Source organism: Penicillium concentricum, assembly GCF_028827145.1.
Source record: "Penicillium concentricum strain IBT 3081 chromosome Unknown utg000003l_segment0_segment0, whole genome shotgun sequence".
In the NCBI taxonomy this organism is placed as follows: Eukaryota; Fungi; Ascomycota; class Eurotiomycetes; order Eurotiales; family Aspergillaceae; genus Penicillium; species Penicillium concentricum.
The window spans coordinates 2301706-2317519 of record NW_026622756.1 but is presented as its reverse complement, the minus strand read 5'-3'; the positions used below and the strand labels follow the sequence as shown (position 1 = coordinate 2317519).

Here is a 15814-nt window from a genome sequence, read left to right as displayed (position 1 = left end):
ATACCCCGAGTCAATACACCGTATAGAAACGAGATCGGCAGGTTCGCAGTATCCACTGATGAATTCTTCGGATTCACGAGAAAGAAGACGTATTCATAGAGGAGGTAGCCCATGCGTTGGAAGGTGATTTCCTTCTCAGTTCACTCGTTCTAAATTGTCGCCCACTCTCTTTTATACCATGACTCGAAGAGTCCATTCATTACTATGTTTATTTCTTTTATTTCTAGTTTCCGCTCATGCCATTGACAATCTAGTATTCGAGGCCCTTTCCGGTCTTGATGGGCTGGTTACCGGGGATGATTATAGCTGCAATAAGACAAACCCTTGCTCAAATGGTGCTTGCTGCGCTAAATCCGGATATTGTGGATTTGGCGACAAGTACTGCGGAACCACTGGCGAGTCTCCCAACGACGCCTGTTGGACTAATTGCGACGCCCATGCCGAGTGTGGCAAAGATGCGGTGCCTGCCAATAAGGGCTGCCCACTGAATGTTTGCTGCAGTGCATATGGTTTCTGTGGCACCACCGCTGAGTTCTGTGGGGATGGCTGCCAGAGCAAGAGTTATTGCGATGAACCATCGTCCAATGCTACTGGAAGTAATTCTCAGCAACGTATCATCGGATACTATGAGGCCTGGCAAGCCTCGAAATCGTGTATTGGCATGAACGTGGACCAGGTTCCTGTAGAGGACTTGACCCATATCAATTGTGAGTACACATTGACTGTTACTATTTAATTCAGCCTTGCTAATCCCATGTAAAGATGCCTTTGCTGTCATCGAACCAGACAGTTACAAGGTTGGGCCAATGCCGAAGGCCGATGAGTCAAGCATCAGCGACTTTACTGCATTGAAGGAGAGAAACCCTAATGTGGTTGTTGGAGTTTCTATCGGAGGATGGGACTTTAATAACAACCACACAGACACCCAAGGAGTCTTTGCAGATATCGTATCCTCCTCGGATAAGAGACAGAAATTTGTCGGCGAGTTGCTGAAGTTCATGAAGCATTATGCTTTTGACGCTGTTGACCTTGACTGGGAATACCCGGGCGCTCCTGATCGCCAACCTCCCAAAAGCAACACAGCGACCAACACCAAAGGCTATGTCAAACTGGTTCAAGATATTCGCAAGGCATTTGACGCCGAAGACAAGAAATATGAACTTTCCTTCACAACCCCCACTTCCTACTGGTGAGTATCAATTTCATATGATGGTGTGGACGTGTTACTGACTTATTTTATAGGTATCTTCGCTGGTTTGACATCAAAGAGATGGCTAAGGCCGCAGACTATGTCAATTTTATGTCTTATGATCTTCATGGAGTTTGGGACGCCGACAACCCTATCGGCAGTCAAGTTTTGGCGCATACCAACCTGACAGAGATCAAACAAGCGATGGACCTGCTTTGGCGAAATGAGGTCCCTGCTCAGAAGGTTAACCTTGGTCTGGCATTCTACTCTCGTACCTTCCAGCTCAAAGATAAGGACTGCTGGCACCCTGGCTGTGACTTCAAAGGTGGTGGCATGAAGGGACCCTGTACCAAGAACTCCGGCACGCTTTCATATCGTGAATTGACTGACATAATGGTCTCGAACGACGTCAACGCGACTTATGACAAGGAGGCGGCCGTCAAATATTTTAAATGGAACGGGGACCAATGGGCGTCCTATGATGACCAGCAAACGTTCCAACAGAAGATCGAATGGGCCAACGATCAAGGACTGGGTGGGCTTCTCATCTGGTCTCTTGATCAAGACACCAGCAATCTCGATGACCTCAGAGGTGTAATCTATCCCGCCGATCTCAAGATGAGTGATCACTCCGCCAACGATGTCAGCTACTGGGAGAGCAAAACGGCTAGCGACTGTCAGACTAGCCCATGTGGAGGCTCATGCAGCGCTGGCCTTATCGAGATTGAAACAATTGAGTGTGACATCGGCAAAGGGCCCCAGAAGATCTGCTGTCCTATTGCATCAGCTCCAGACCCAAGCACCTGCCATTGGCGAGGTGGTGAAACTGGACAATATTGCAATGGGCAGTGTCATGGTGGTGAGGTCGCCATTTCTTCCAGTGTCAACGGAGGCAACGGATACTGTGTCGATGGTCGCCAGTTTTATTGCTGCCCGATCCCTGAAGTCGCCGACGGCGGGGGTATCAACTGTGGCTGGCAAGATAGCTGCCGCTCTGATCAAGAGCCACTCACTTTCCATGGAACCGTTGCGTCGGATTTCGTTAATATTGCAAAGCTCGGCGGGCTTTTCGGGGAGGCACTCTCTGACGCCCTGCACGATATTGATGTCTCAAACCGACAGTTGTATTGCTGTGGTAAAGAAGAGATCAAGAACTGGAAACAATGTTACTGGGCGGGTACGACTGGCAAGGGACTTTACTCTTGCGACGATGGTCACTGCAACACTGGGCATGAAGTGCAACTGACTGATAGTCCTTATGGTGGCGGAGAAACATGCTCGCCCATGGACCCCTCTCGATCTCGTGCTTTCTGCTGCACACCTGCCAGTGGAGAGAGTCTCTTCATGCCTGTCCCCCTTAAATACCTGTTTCCGGTCCCTCCTCCAGATGATGGAAACCCCGAATTCAACCTCAAAGTGGATGACACCTGGGGAACTGGCAAGGCAAAATCCAAAGAGGACCCCAACGCTGCTTCTTTTGGCTTTGTGGTAATCACCGCACCGGATGAAGTCTCAATCAGCTTGGACAAGCGTGACGGCTCTCCTTGGGAGGTCATGGATTGCGTCAATACCGACAGCGAGGATGAGAAAACTGTGCGACTTATCTGTACCGATGACTCCGATACCAGCTTGTGTCATAAGATCCATCTCGGACATGGTGTTCCAGGCACCATTCTTCAGATGCCTGAGTCATGCGGACCGGGCAGGTATGCCGTCGCCAAGAGCTTCAGTGTCTCTGACAACCAAGCACTTCCTGAAGATCTAGCCAAGCGGGATCTGGGCTCATCCCAGGTGTACGACCTTACATATGACTACAATTTCCGCCGCGTTCCCCGGACCTATGGTGATAGCAAGATGCGTTTGGATTTCAGCAACGAAAAGGGTTACTGGGATTCTGTTGTTGATCGTCCCGGCGACACCAAGCGCAAGCGTGACCATACATATCATGAGAACCCCAAGCGCTGGATGGAAGATGAATGGCGTGAGGCATATCATTTTGGGGGTCTGGATCGTGATGAGCTTCATAAAAGATGGTTTGGTGAGGGTGCCATCGCCTGGCTTGCCAACCTGATCGGTGTATCAGAAGCCGAACACACCGAGGAGTTTACCCATAGTGTCAAAGAAAAACTCGAGGTGATCTTGATTGATCAGCAATTTGGACCATGTCCCGTTGGCCCTGCTCAGGCACAGGCCAACGTTCGTGCCACTGTGGATGCCAACCTCCAGGTTGACACGTCGTTTGGAGTGACAATCATCGCAACATTTGGTGACGATAAAATCGACCTAAGCGAATCTTACCTTTTCTTCAAGAACAAGGGTGAAGTGACTGCCAAGTTCCAGCTCGATGCCGTCGCATCACTCACCTACAGCTCAGGAGACGTCAAGCTATTCGGTCTTGATGACTTCCCGGGTGCTACTTTCCGTGTTCCAGGTAATTTTTCCAGACCCAATTTAGTATCCGAGGCTAATTCTTCACTCTAGGCGTTGTAACCATTGGTCCTAACTTAGCTGTCTATGCTGCTGCCGATGCTCAATTCACGGTTGCCGGTCACATTGAGGCCGAGGTCGCCGTTGCCAAATGGGATATCAGACAAACATACCCAGAAACTGACAAGTACGAACCGGACGCAATTGATGAACCTGACTACGATGGTACACAGACCATCGGACACCCCAAGTTTGAAGCGAGCATAACAGCTCGCGGAGAGATTGCGCTCCATCTCAAGCCAACGATTCAGTTTGGTATTGACTTCGACAAGCGCTGGGGTGTGGATAAAGCAACCGTAGAGCTTGTTCTCGATGCATACACAATTGCTCATGCCCAGGCTTCTGCTTCTACCAGCTCTGATAACTCTTGTCCATTCTCATATGGTATTGATGCTGGATCCGACATCTATTGCCAGCTCAACGCGCCTGACCTCTTTGGGTGGGGTGGCCAGTCCAGATACCCTATTGCCTCTGTCCCTCGTAAGGCAATCACCCCAGAGACCTGTGCCGGAAGTGATAACAAGCGTCGCTCTCTGGATGAAGTTGATTTCCTTTCTGGTGATTATGTCTCTTCTTTCGGCTCGGCTGACACAGATGGCAATGGATTAAACAAGCGCGACACCTTCAGCCTGGGACCTCTCATTACCGTTCCGGACACATTCCTCAAGTGTCCAAGCAACAATTCCGATACTGACGGAATCGACTGTCCTGTCTGTAGCTTCAACAAAAATGACGGCGATACCCTCAGCAAGCGTGACGGTGATTCCTGTTTCTATCCTGGAGCATCGAACGGCGAAAGGTGTACCGGTTCCTCACTTGCTAAACGCGGGAATGGAGACAAGGATATCCATCTTTCTTGGATTAACGGGAAGATCAAGTTCTCCAGATACCCACAATGTTCAGCAGGTAACCTCAAGTCTCTCAATGGCATTGCGCAGGTCAGTATCCTTCACCCATCAATTTTAATAAACATCTGACCGAGAAAACAGTGGTACATGCCCAAGGGCGCCGGAAAGACCCCCGGACAATGTGGTCCGGAGGTCGCTCAATTTCCTGTTGACAACACTGGTAACAGTGTCGATGGGGTTCCCATTGCCGGCAACTTTGAGAACGATCATGTGTTCGAAGCCCAAATCGTGACCAAGTTCTTAGAGTGGGTGTGCAATGGAAATCCTCTTACATATGTCGGAGGAGCAATCCCCTTTCCTTCTGCGGCTGGTTTTACTCAGCCCAACACCGTGTGGTGTGCTGAAGTCTTCGGAGAGCCAGATTCCACTGGCAGTATCGATCTAGCGGGCTGGAAGTTCCCTTCGTCTGCAACAGACAACGATCCCAATAACTTCATCATGAATACGGCCGCTGAACTGGGAGGTACTGACAGGACAAACCTTATGGCACTGTTCTATGCCGGTGCAAACAATGCCAAGGGCAAGATTGTGCAAGCACAAAACGTCGCAACTGGTGATAAGCAATCAGCTAAAACGAGAATTCAAGGTGTGGTGAATGTAAGTCCATGCATTTTCTATTCCCCGTTCCAAGAGTCCATATGTTGAGATTTCTAGGGATTTGGTGCCTTCTCTTATCTCAAGAACTCCGCCATCAAGCCAAAGTGGACCGCCCCCTCACAAGGCATTGAAAGAGTATGCAAGTTCTTCGATGACAACTACTGGGGCAAGAGTGCAGAGCGAAAGTATAGATCCACACAGACTCGGAAGGCCTTGGGCCGTCCGCAGCAAGTAAATGGTGTTACAAATTGGGGCATGCGCACGCTGTGGTGCTACTGGATCGACTTACACCTGGAGCGTATTGAGCAACAGTACAGTAGTTGGGCTACGACTGCGAAGACAAACCTTCAAAACGTGAACCAGATCCCTGGTGTTACCAAGCAGGAAATTACCGATGCCAACGCCTTCATCGCTCAATTCATGAACAACGGTGGTGGTGCCAGTGCTACCGACGCGACGTTCCCAAAGAACCCAGCCGCCGTCCAGGGCCAAGCCAGTGTTTATGAAATGTGGGGAGGTAATGGCTATGGTGCTCTCGGTCTCTAGGCGATTGAGACAGAACCATATACATTTTATTCTGTCTAAAGCTTGTTTACTTTCAAATGTCACTTTATGACCATCTTATATTTAACCCCTTCTTCTATTAGTCTTTTTCTTTATGTTCTTATATCTCTTTTGAACTATTCTTCTGAACTCCTTCTAGCCTTGAATAAATAGTGTTTAAGATGATTGGCCGTAATAAGAATAAGTACTCAGGTTCATATAGCGTGGTCACTGATTTTCTGCCAGACCTAATTTCAGGCACTCACCAACTCCATCTCTAATCTTTGAACCCTGAGCCTTATACCCTACTGTTCTAGCCTTCTAGGAACTATGGTATATCAAAGTAAGAAAATGTCGCGTCGTTTTGACGCGCAAGTGGGGCCGAACTTATGTAGAACTGTACAAACATGAAGCTGATCGTCATTTTCTCCTTTCTTCCATAATACTTGACCCCTCCCGTTTTCAACCTTCATTTTTCAAAAATGGCGAGAACAGCTCAAACTTCACAGGCATCTGCCCAACCTAATGGATGGATTCAACGGGAATATGCCGACCATGAAGGCAACACCGTCATTTTGGGGAAGGATGCCAACGAAAGCCAATTCTATAAGCCGGAGGAAGGTGAAGCTTACCGACTTCAAATATACAGCACGGCTCCCATCCTACAGGAAGAGCTCAAGAAGCTGTATCAATATTTCTGCTTTGACCTCAGTCAGCTTCCATTTTTGGAAATTTATTCATGCAACCCAGCGGACGGTTTGGCTTGCGTGGAGCATCAGCGTCGTGAAGTTGCCCATCGCAAGCGTCTCCATGCCGAACAGCGCGAAGGCGAACATGACGAGTCTCTTCCCCCTTTGATTCCAACCATGCGAACTGGCTTCGATGATCAGTTCATGTCTGGATTTTGTTTCCTTCTCACGTCGAAGAGCTACCTCCAGGGTTCATTCCCAGACAATGAGCACGGTACAGGGCCCTGGTGGATCAGCTTCGATCGGAGTCTTCCGTCCACGGTGAAGAAGTTGGACTTGATTAAACGTCTTGACAGTCCGGCGACCGATCTTCAAACTTTTGCCGAGTGGGGGATTCCAGTCAATCCTGAAATTCGTGATATCAATGTGAATATTACAACCGACCAGACTGAAATAAACTCCGACATGAAAGAGCTTTTCAGAGGAATCTATTCGACCTTTGTTTATGGGGAAATTGATTATGGACTCCATGAACCGCTCCCACCCGCACCCTCCGAGGAGACTCCGACCTTGCAACATATCCAGGAGGTTCTGGAGCAGCAACAGCAATCGGCAGAAGTCCAATCTGTAGACTTGAGTTTACTTCGTCTTACATCGGGACCTGAAAATAATACTGTCACAGTCACGAAGAGCTCTTCGGGCGGAGAATGCGACCTTCAATACGTGATCTACGTCCAGTTCCTCGCGAACGTCGACCAGGAAAAGTCCGCCCTCCTGGAAACCACTGCACGCACATTCACCGCTGGCGTTATCTCCTGTCTCCCTGCCTCCAAATCAATTTATTTTGAGTTCCGGATTCCTGGCTCCTCCTTGTCTTCCCTTATATCCGCCCCACCTAATGGATTTGATGTCGGCGCCTCCCATGAATTTGAGGCGGGTTCGGTCATGCGGGCACTACCTCAGATTCGCCGTGACGTTTCTGTCCGCCCGTTACCCCATCACTTCTTCGCTGTGGTTCTTGACAAGCCTGCCTTTATCCAAGAACCAAGTGTGTTGTTCTACACCCTCTGGACCGACCCTTCGCAATACATTGAACCACAGACCACTGATACCGTTATTGGGACTCTGCGAAGTGCTGGTATTCAAGAAGCTACAAGAAGGCTTGCAATGCTTTCGGTGGAGGAGAAAACCACCGAGAGTCCAAGGAGGCTCACGCGGGAAGAGCATAGGGAATTGTTATCTTTGTCGCCGGAGGAGTACGAGCAGAAGATGAATTTTTGATATTTATGAGTTAAGAAATCAGGGAAGAGACACATAAGGTCCTGCTCAGTGTTTCACAGCACAGGGGAGATTACTCACTTAGTACCCTTAGAAGCAATTAGATATGTTTGGTTGGTGAATGCCCAGGTGCCAAGCCATACTTAATAATGCTAGGGCTGATTATGGGTCATGCTCAGTGAACGCCAAGGTTGTGCGTTAGTACTCCGTACTCAGGTCGTGCTCAGTGTTTAGACTCCGTTCACTACGCTCTGCAATTATTAATCACCCTCTATCTGGGCAAGTTTTGTTTGCATACTGTTTGTGCTGTTTGTGTTGATGGCCAAAGACCAATCAATGTCCCAAGGTCCAGGGTTGGCTGCATATAATATAGTCCGTGGTTTGTTTGTATAATTAAGGCCTAATCAACGCTGATGAATATCTCATTAATTGTCCAGCTGACGAGACAATCAAATATCTAGCTTACCAACCGTTCGGTCTTCTCGCGTGCCGAACTGAATAATTCAAGTCCTGAGGTTCCCATTATTGGAGTATACTGATACTTTTAAGCAGACCAACCCTCGATCCTTATTGTCTCTGTATCGAGTTCTCTTTCTCCTAATCAATCATTCACTCGCCATGTCTCTCAAACCCCTCACTCTCTGGACCCTCGGGGGCCATGCCGGCACACCTAATCCCTGGAAGGTCCTCATGATCCTGGAAGAGCTCAAGGTCCCCTACGAGCCTAAATCGATCGATCTCGGCGACCTAAAGAAAGAACCTTACGAGTCTATCAATCCCAACGGTCGTGTTCCCGCCCTTGAGGATCCGAACACCGGAATCATCATCTGGGAATCCGGCGCCATCCTCGAGTACCTGGTAGACACATACGACAAGCAACATACCATCAGCTTCATCACCGGCTCGAAGGAGTACTACGAAAGCAAACAGTGGCTAAACTACCAGGTGTCCGGCCAGGGACCGTACTTCGGGCAGGCCGCCTGGTTTACGATCTACCACCCCGAGAAAGTGCCCAGTGCAGTCGAGCGCTATGTTAACGAGATCCGGCGTGTTTCAGGCGTGCTCAACCGATCTCTCCAGAACAAGGAGTACCTCATTGGCGGCAAGTACAGCTATGTCGATGCTGCTTTTGTGCCGTGGTTCGAGGTAGCTGCGCTCATATGGTCGAACGAAATAGATCTCGAGGAGAACTTCCCGCATGTTAATTCCTGGCTGAACCGCATCAAGGCTCGTCCGGCTATTGCTAAGACCCTTGATGATAAGGCGAAGGCTGCGGCTGCAGAAGGGAAATAGGCAATATTATCGCAGATGAAAGTCCTAGACAGCAGGCGATGATTTTTTTTCAATCCAAATACGTATTCAGATCTACGCATCTCTTAAGCTAGCGTCTTTGCACTTCTGTGTATTATATGTAGACTCTTCTGGAGAATTAAATTGGTGATAAAAGCAAGAAAGCACCACAGGAAGGGTAAAGAGGATTAGGGCTAGTGGATAAGATGATAACCATGCTAGCAAAAGGACCGTCACCATGTAGACTCCAGATGTAATGGTGTTTTTAATGATTATTCACTATGGTCTTAATTCACCTATATCAAAGAAGCACCCATATGAAAAATGACTTGAAGTCCAGTAGAAATAAAATCACGCCTCAATTTCTTCTGTGGGGACATCCTCCAGGTCCTTGCCCACAATGGCATCTGCTACCTTCCATACCTGCAGTAGATTGTCCTCAGCAGCGGAACACAGAACCCAAGGGTCGCTTAGGTTCCAGCTGAAGTCCGAGATACGGTTCGTGTGTCCACCATGCATAAAGAGGCTAAGGAGTAAGGTTAGTTCAAACCCATTATACGAGGGGAAAAGATGGTGGTCACTTACAGCTCTGGCGGCCCATCTTGGGCATCCTCGGGGGTTTGTTCCTCGCCTGCCCGGCTGAGGTCCCAGAACATAATCTTGCGGTCATAACTGGAACTTGCCAGGACTGACTCCTCAAATGGATGCCATGAGATAGACTGCACCGAGTCGGTGTGGCCCTCCAGTGAGTGGAGCTTCGATTTCAAGTTACGGAGATCCCAAATACCGATCGTCTTGTCGGCGGAACCTGTGGCCAGAATCGTCTCGGAAGCCGGATTGAAGGAAATGGAGTTGATGGCATCGCGGTGCTGGCCTTCAGCCGAAGCAGCTGAACGAGTAGAATCATCTTGGCGGGTATCAAGGATTTGGAGCGTGATGTCATCGGAGACGGTTCCGATGAGAGAGGAGTGGAGAGGGTGATGTTGAACGTCGTTGACGATTGAGGAGTGGTGCGTGAAAGTGCGGCTCGGTCGCACTGCCTTGTTACCCTTGGTGTATGTAGTAATGTCCCTGTGGTGAGCTTCATTAGCTGCTAGTCACACCAAACTGGTTTTGCATTTTGCGCCGGCTTACCAAAGTCGAACAGTCTTATCCTCACTGCCCGTTGCGAGGTGGCCAGCCACATGAGGGTTCCAGCTAAGCCCGAAGCCTTCAGCTTCGTGACCTAAAAGCTCCATTTGAGGGTTCACTGTGCCAGTTGGCAAGCTGGGATGCTTGGAGCGATCCCAGATCATCACCCGACCATCCGTGCACATTGTAGCAATGATATTCGGGTTCTGTGGCTGGTACCGGGCCTTGTTGACCTCGCCCTTGTGATCGATCTTTTGCACAATGTTGAACTTGATTTCCATTTGAGCCTTCTTTGAACCCCCGCCATAGCCTCCAATCTCTCCCTTCTCTTCATCGTAGTCTTCCGGGTTTGGGGCATTAGGGTTTGGGAGTTGCACTTGGGCAATCTGAAGGTAATTCTGCGCTTCACCAGTGGTATGTGTGCCGATGAGGAGACGGTGGGTTGAGTATGGCTTGTCTGGGACTCTAAAGATAAGACTTGGTTAGGTTGATGAATGGACCAGTAGGAGCTCGGCGCGTACTCTTGCTTATCTGGAAGCCACTGGGTTGTGAGAGTGGGCCATTCTAATGCTGTGCTCAGGATCATATCATAGAGGAAGGGCGCATTCTTCTTCCACGTTTTGTACTCTGTTCCCAATGAATATAATTAGATATAACCGCAATTGGCAGAAATGGAGAGTGACTGAGCATAGCTACCTTCATTGATCGCCTTCTCATCGGCGTGCTCATGATCCTGATCCTGATCATGGTCCTTCTCATGCTCGTCACCAACACCTAGAACTTGATTAGATTGAAATTTTAAGTAGTGCGCAAGTGTATGAAGGCTCACCAGCATCATCTTCATAGTGATCCATGGTTTTTGGGTGGTATGGACCAAGCAATATATTGAGATCACGAAACAATGTAACTTGAGCCACTTAGAAAGAGTGCGTGAAGCGGACAGGTGGGCGGAGGAAAGCTACGCGCATGAGCGCGTTAATGAGCGCTGGGAGACCGGTAATGGCACTAGTCCTAATTGGTAGGCGGTGAATGAGCTCCGTTGACTCTTCAATGTTCACATCGTGGGGACACCTGCTTTCTTGCATCATAGACAACTGAAAAGCGTCAGTTTGGCTTTACTATATCTTTCTCTTGCGTGTTTTACGTTTGGTGCCCCTATAACTTTCCTTGGGCAACACTTTGTTGACGCAGTATCTTATCCAAGAGTTCCTCATTGGATGATTTCACCTTTCGTCGCAAGTTATTCTATTTCAGTCCTTTACGAGAACCCCGCTACGATCTCTCAACTCTTACCCTAAATACCCTGCCCGATTCCTTTCTTGACAATTTTGTCATTGTTCCCACCCCATCTTCACCATGGGTGTTCCGAAATTCTTCCGCTGGCTGAGTGAGCGGTATCCGTCAATCTCGATGCTGATCGCAGAGAGCCGGATACCCGAATTTGATAGCCTATACCTCGACATGAACGGCATTATTCACAACTGTACGCATAGTGACAGCGATTCCCCGACGTTTCGCATGACGGAGGATCAAATGTTTATTGCGATCTTCAATTACATTGAACATCTATTTGGCAAGATCAAGCCCAAGAAGCTGTTCTATATGGCGGTAGACGGTGTTGCGCCTCGCGCTAAGATGAATCAACAACGTGCCCGCCGATTCCGAACCGCCCTCGACGCGGAGACCGCGAAGGAGAAGGCCATCCAGCAGGGCCTAGAGATGCCAAAGGAAGATGCATTTGACAGCAACTGCATCACCCCGGGTACCGAGTTCATGCAGAAATTGACGAAACAACTCAAATACTTCATCAACAAGAAAATCTCGGAAGACACAGATTGGCAAGGCGTGGAAATCGTACTCTCTGGCCATGAGGTTCCAGGAGAAGGCGAGCACAAGATTATGGAATACATTCGCTGCTCGAAAGCGCAGCCCGACTATGAATCAAACGTTCGCCATTGTCTTTACGGTCTGGATGCCGATCTGATCATGCTGGGTCTTCTCAGCCATGACCCTCACTTCTGCCTTCTTCGCGAGGAAGTGACCTTTGGTCGCCAAGTATCCAAGAAGTCCAAGGAACTGGAACACCAAAACTTTTATTTGTTGCATCTGAGCGTGGTTCGGGAGTATTTGGAATTAGAATTCCAAGAGCTAAAAGGAGAAGGCGTTCTGGATTTCCCATTCGATATGGAGCGTGTCATTGATGATTTCATCCTTATGGCCTTTTTCGTTGGCAATGATTTCTTGCCAAACCTGCCAAACCTACATATCAACGAGGGTGCCCTTGCCCTTATGTTCAAGCTCTACAAGGAGGTGCTGCCAAAGATGGGCGGCTACATCAATGAGCAGGGTGTTATCAACGTGCAACGATTGGGCATGCTTGTGACCGCACTTAGCGCTGTGGAATACCGATTCTTTGAGGCGGAGAACTCCGATGCCCAATGGATCAAATCGAAGAAAGACTCAAACATTGATTATTCGAGCTCGCAACAGAAGAAAGAGCTTACCCTCACTCCTTCTCAGAAGGAGATCCTTAAGACGGTCAAAAAGTACGTTCTGAATCGGTCTGACAAGGCTTCGGAACCTCTTGACCTCCCTCCTACACTCCCAGCTCGTGACCGCACTTTCGTCGAGCAGCTTGCGGATGACCTCCGGTTGTCTTGGGCCTCCGTTGAAAATGAGAATGGTGATCGGTTCATGAGGCTCTCGTTGCCTCCGACCCAGGGTGATAGCGATGACGATGAAGAGGATGAGGAGGCATCGATGGCTGTTCAGCGTATTGTTCGGAAGTACGAGAAGGCCAAGGTTCAGGAGATGACCGCTGAGGAAGCCCAGAAGGCCGCGCAGGAGAAATATGACGCCAAGTTCCTTGAGTGGAAAGATAATTATTACCGAACCAAGTTCGGTTGGGGCCTCGACAACAAGGAAGAGATGAAGAAATTGGCGCAAAATTATGTGCAAGGACTCCAGTGGGTCTTGTTCTATTATTACCGTGGCATTGCATCGTGGCCTTGGTTCTTCCAGTACCACTATGCCCCTATGATCTCTGGTTAGTAGTACCAAATCCTTTTTTTTGGATTATTTTGATTGCTGACGGTGGAACAGATGTGAATGATGGCCTTGGTGCAGACATGGACTTCAAATTGGGACAGCCTTTCCGGCCGTTCGACCAGCTCATGGGTGTCTTGCCCGACCGCAGCAAGAAGATTGTGCCTACTGCCTATTGGGACCTGATGACCTCGCCAGAATCCCCCATCTACGATTTCTACCCTCGTGATTTCGATCTCGATATGAACGGGAAGAAGATGGAATGGGAAGCCGTTGTCAAGATCCCATTCATCGACGAGAAGCGGCTGTTGTCCGCCCTCAAAACGAAAGAAAACCTTCTTTCTGCGGACGAAAAAGCAAGGAACGACTTTGGGGCCTGTCTCAAATTCACCTATTCCCCAGATGTGAACTTTGTTTACCCCTCCTCAATGCCTGGCGTATTCCCCGATCTTCCTAGCTGTCGTTGCATTGAGAATCTCTTTGACCTTCCCGTCATGGATGGTTTGGTGCCCTACGCTGGCTTGATGGACGGCGTGCACCTAGGCGAGGCAGCCCTTGCTGGTTTCCCTAGCATCAAGACACTCCCCCACCATGGTCAATTGGGTTTCCATGGTGTTTGCGTGTTCAATCAAGACAGCCGTAACGAGAGCCAGGTTATTACACTCCTTGACCCCGGCAGCCGGTCGAGTGTCGAACTGGCTAAGACGAAGCTTGGGAAGCGTGTCCACGTGGGCTATCCATTCTTGCAAGAAGCTCTTGTGGTTCGTGTCTCGGACGAATTATTCGATTACATTCTCCCCCCTGGAGAGGAACACCCTTTGGCTATCCCCCATACCCCTCAGCAAATTGAGCAGTGGAAGCGGAAGGCCAACAAGATCGAGGGCACCTACAGCAAGCGTCTTGCAATTATCATTGGCGATGTCGAGTCTATGGTCCACATTCAACTTCTGAAGGGCATGAGCAAGACAGACGATGGAGCCACAATCAAGGAATTCGCTGATATACCTGGCCAAGAGACGGACTATGCTCTACAGGTTGTTGTTGATGACGTGATCAACCCTGATCAACGTTTCATTGAGCGAGAAGCTCTCTCTATCCAAGAAGAATTCCCAGAGGGCTCCCGTGCCTTCTTCTTGGGTGACTTCAATTACGGAAGACCTGTGTATGTTGGTGGACATGAAGACGGAAAGGTGAATGGATTGGTTGCGGCCGTGAAAGGTCGGGAGCCAGAATTTGGTCGAGAACGTGTTAGAGCATCGGAGCATCTTTGCCCTTACATGCCTTCGTACGCTGTTGCGCGAAGTCTTCGCCTCAATCCTTTGGTACTGGCTAAGATCACATCTTCCTTTACTGTTGACATCGAAGGCCAACGTGCGAACCTGGGTCTTAACCTGAAGTTTCAGGCAAAGCAACAGAAGGTTCTTGGATACTCTCGTCGGGGAGAATCCGGCTGGGAATTCAGCCAGAAGGCAGTGGAGCTGATTCAACAGTACATGATCAATTTCCCCGATTTCATTGCTGGCATCCAGCGCAACCCTCAAAGCGACCGTTATTCTCCGACCGATTTCTATCCCGAGGAAATTGCTGCAGCCAAGATGAAGGAGATTAAGGATTGGCTCAAATCTATCGAAGCCAAGAACTTCGAGAGAGTGCCCCTTGACGCTGAGCAACTCGACTCGGATATTGTGATGTTGATTGAGCAGGATGCCGATGCTCTCAATGCGTCCCTGCCAGATATGCAACCGAAGAAGGTTCGTGGTGTACCCCGTAGTGCCCTCCTTCGGCCTTCCGATGTCGAGCACCGTCTCGGAAACCAAAGCTTTAGGCTTGGCGATCGGGTTGTGTATGCCCAAGATTCTGGTAAAGTACCCATCGCTACTCGTGGCACTGTTGTCGGTCTCACCAGAACCGCGCGAGCACTTCTGCTTGATGTTGTCTTTGATGTGTCGTTCATGAGCGGCACTACACTAGGTGGCCGATGCTCACCATTCCGTGGCCAAACTGTTCTGGCGTCTTCCCTCCTCAACATCTCCAACCGACAACTTATCACCAGTTCCCGTGCTACAGCTAGCCAGCAAACCCAGCAGGCACAGACTCCTTTGACAGTTGCCGGATATGGCGCCCCCATGGGTCCCCACGGACAGGGACAGCTGAGAAATGCATCTACTCCTGCGCCTCTGAGAGGCTCTTTCCGAGGAGCTGTCGCCGGGCAGGGCAACGGAGCTGGGCGTGGAGGTCGTGGAGGTCTCAACAACGGACAGCAGACTACTCTCCCCTTCCGTCCCCATACCAATGGTGGCGGTGTTCCCCGTGGCCCTCGTGGCAGCGGCCGGGGAGGTGCCCGAGGTGGATATGTTGCGATGGATAACGGCGATCCCAGTGAGGGTGTTATCCAAAACAACCCTGACTTCCGCCCGCAGAACTACTCTCACGTCCCGCCCCCGCAAGGATTGGACCGAGGACGTGGCCGTGGCCGCGGTCGTGGTAATGGGTTCCGTGGCAGAGGAGGTCGTGGGCGAGGTGCTCCCCAGCCCAACCCCCAGTGAATGATGGACGTGATATTCCGGAGAGAAGATATGATGAGAAGAGAGAAGAAACGATGAAACGATTGGATTTGAACCCTGTATGTATATGGACGCTTTAGATATGTGTGCCCT

At 49.7% G+C, this 15814-nt stretch overlaps 5 protein-coding genes across 5 annotated transcripts; 4 read left to right on the top strand and 1 right to left on the bottom strand.

Annotated features, from left to right (window-relative positions):
- Positions 1-178: 178 nt before the first annotated feature.
- N7517_008717 (glycosyl hydrolases family 18-domain-containing protein) lies at positions 179-5727 on the top strand (the record flags this gene model as incomplete). The annotated part of the gene is made up of 6 exons (XM_056726446.1): positions 179-707; positions 763-1189; positions 1243-3620; positions 3671-4614; positions 4666-5181; positions 5239-5727. 6 exons carry the CDS (start codon positions 179-181, stop codon positions 5725-5727), a joined length of 5283 nt encoding a protein of 1760 aa, XP_056577297.1.
- A 479-nt stretch (positions 5728-6206) lies between these two features.
- Positions 6207-7694, top strand: N7517_008716 (uncharacterized protein; the record flags this gene model as incomplete). Its single annotated transcript, XM_056726445.1, has 1 exon — positions 6207-7694. One exon carries the CDS (start codon positions 6207-6209, stop codon positions 7692-7694), a length of 1488 nt encoding a protein of 495 aa, XP_056577296.1.
- Positions 7695-8309: 615 nt separating this feature from the next.
- On the top strand, positions 8310-8984 carry N7517_008715 (glutathione S-transferase family protein; the record flags this gene model as incomplete). Its single annotated transcript, XM_056726444.1, has 1 exon — positions 8310-8984. The coding sequence occupies one exon, from the start codon at positions 8310-8312 to the stop codon at positions 8982-8984; it is 675 nt and encodes a 224-aa protein (XP_056577295.1).
- Positions 8985-9332: 348 nt separating this feature from the next.
- Positions 9333-10966, bottom strand: N7517_008714 (WD repeat RBAP46/RBAP48/MSI1 family protein; the record flags this gene model as incomplete). The annotated part of the gene is made up of 6 exons (XM_056726443.1): positions 9333-9507; positions 9567-10052; positions 10116-10577; positions 10634-10739; positions 10809-10886; positions 10942-10966. 6 exons carry the CDS (start codon positions 10964-10966, stop codon positions 9333-9335), a joined length of 1332 nt encoding a protein of 443 aa, XP_056577294.1.
- Positions 10967-11468: 502 nt separating this feature from the next.
- Positions 11469-15703, top strand: N7517_008713 (chromatin-binding exonuclease XRN1; the record flags this gene model as incomplete). The annotated part of the gene is made up of 2 exons (XM_056726442.1): positions 11469-13158; positions 13215-15703. The coding sequence occupies 2 exons, from the start codon at positions 11469-11471 to the stop codon at positions 15701-15703; spliced, it is 4179 nt and encodes a 1392-aa protein (XP_056577293.1).
- Positions 15704-15814: the final 111 nt, after the last annotated feature.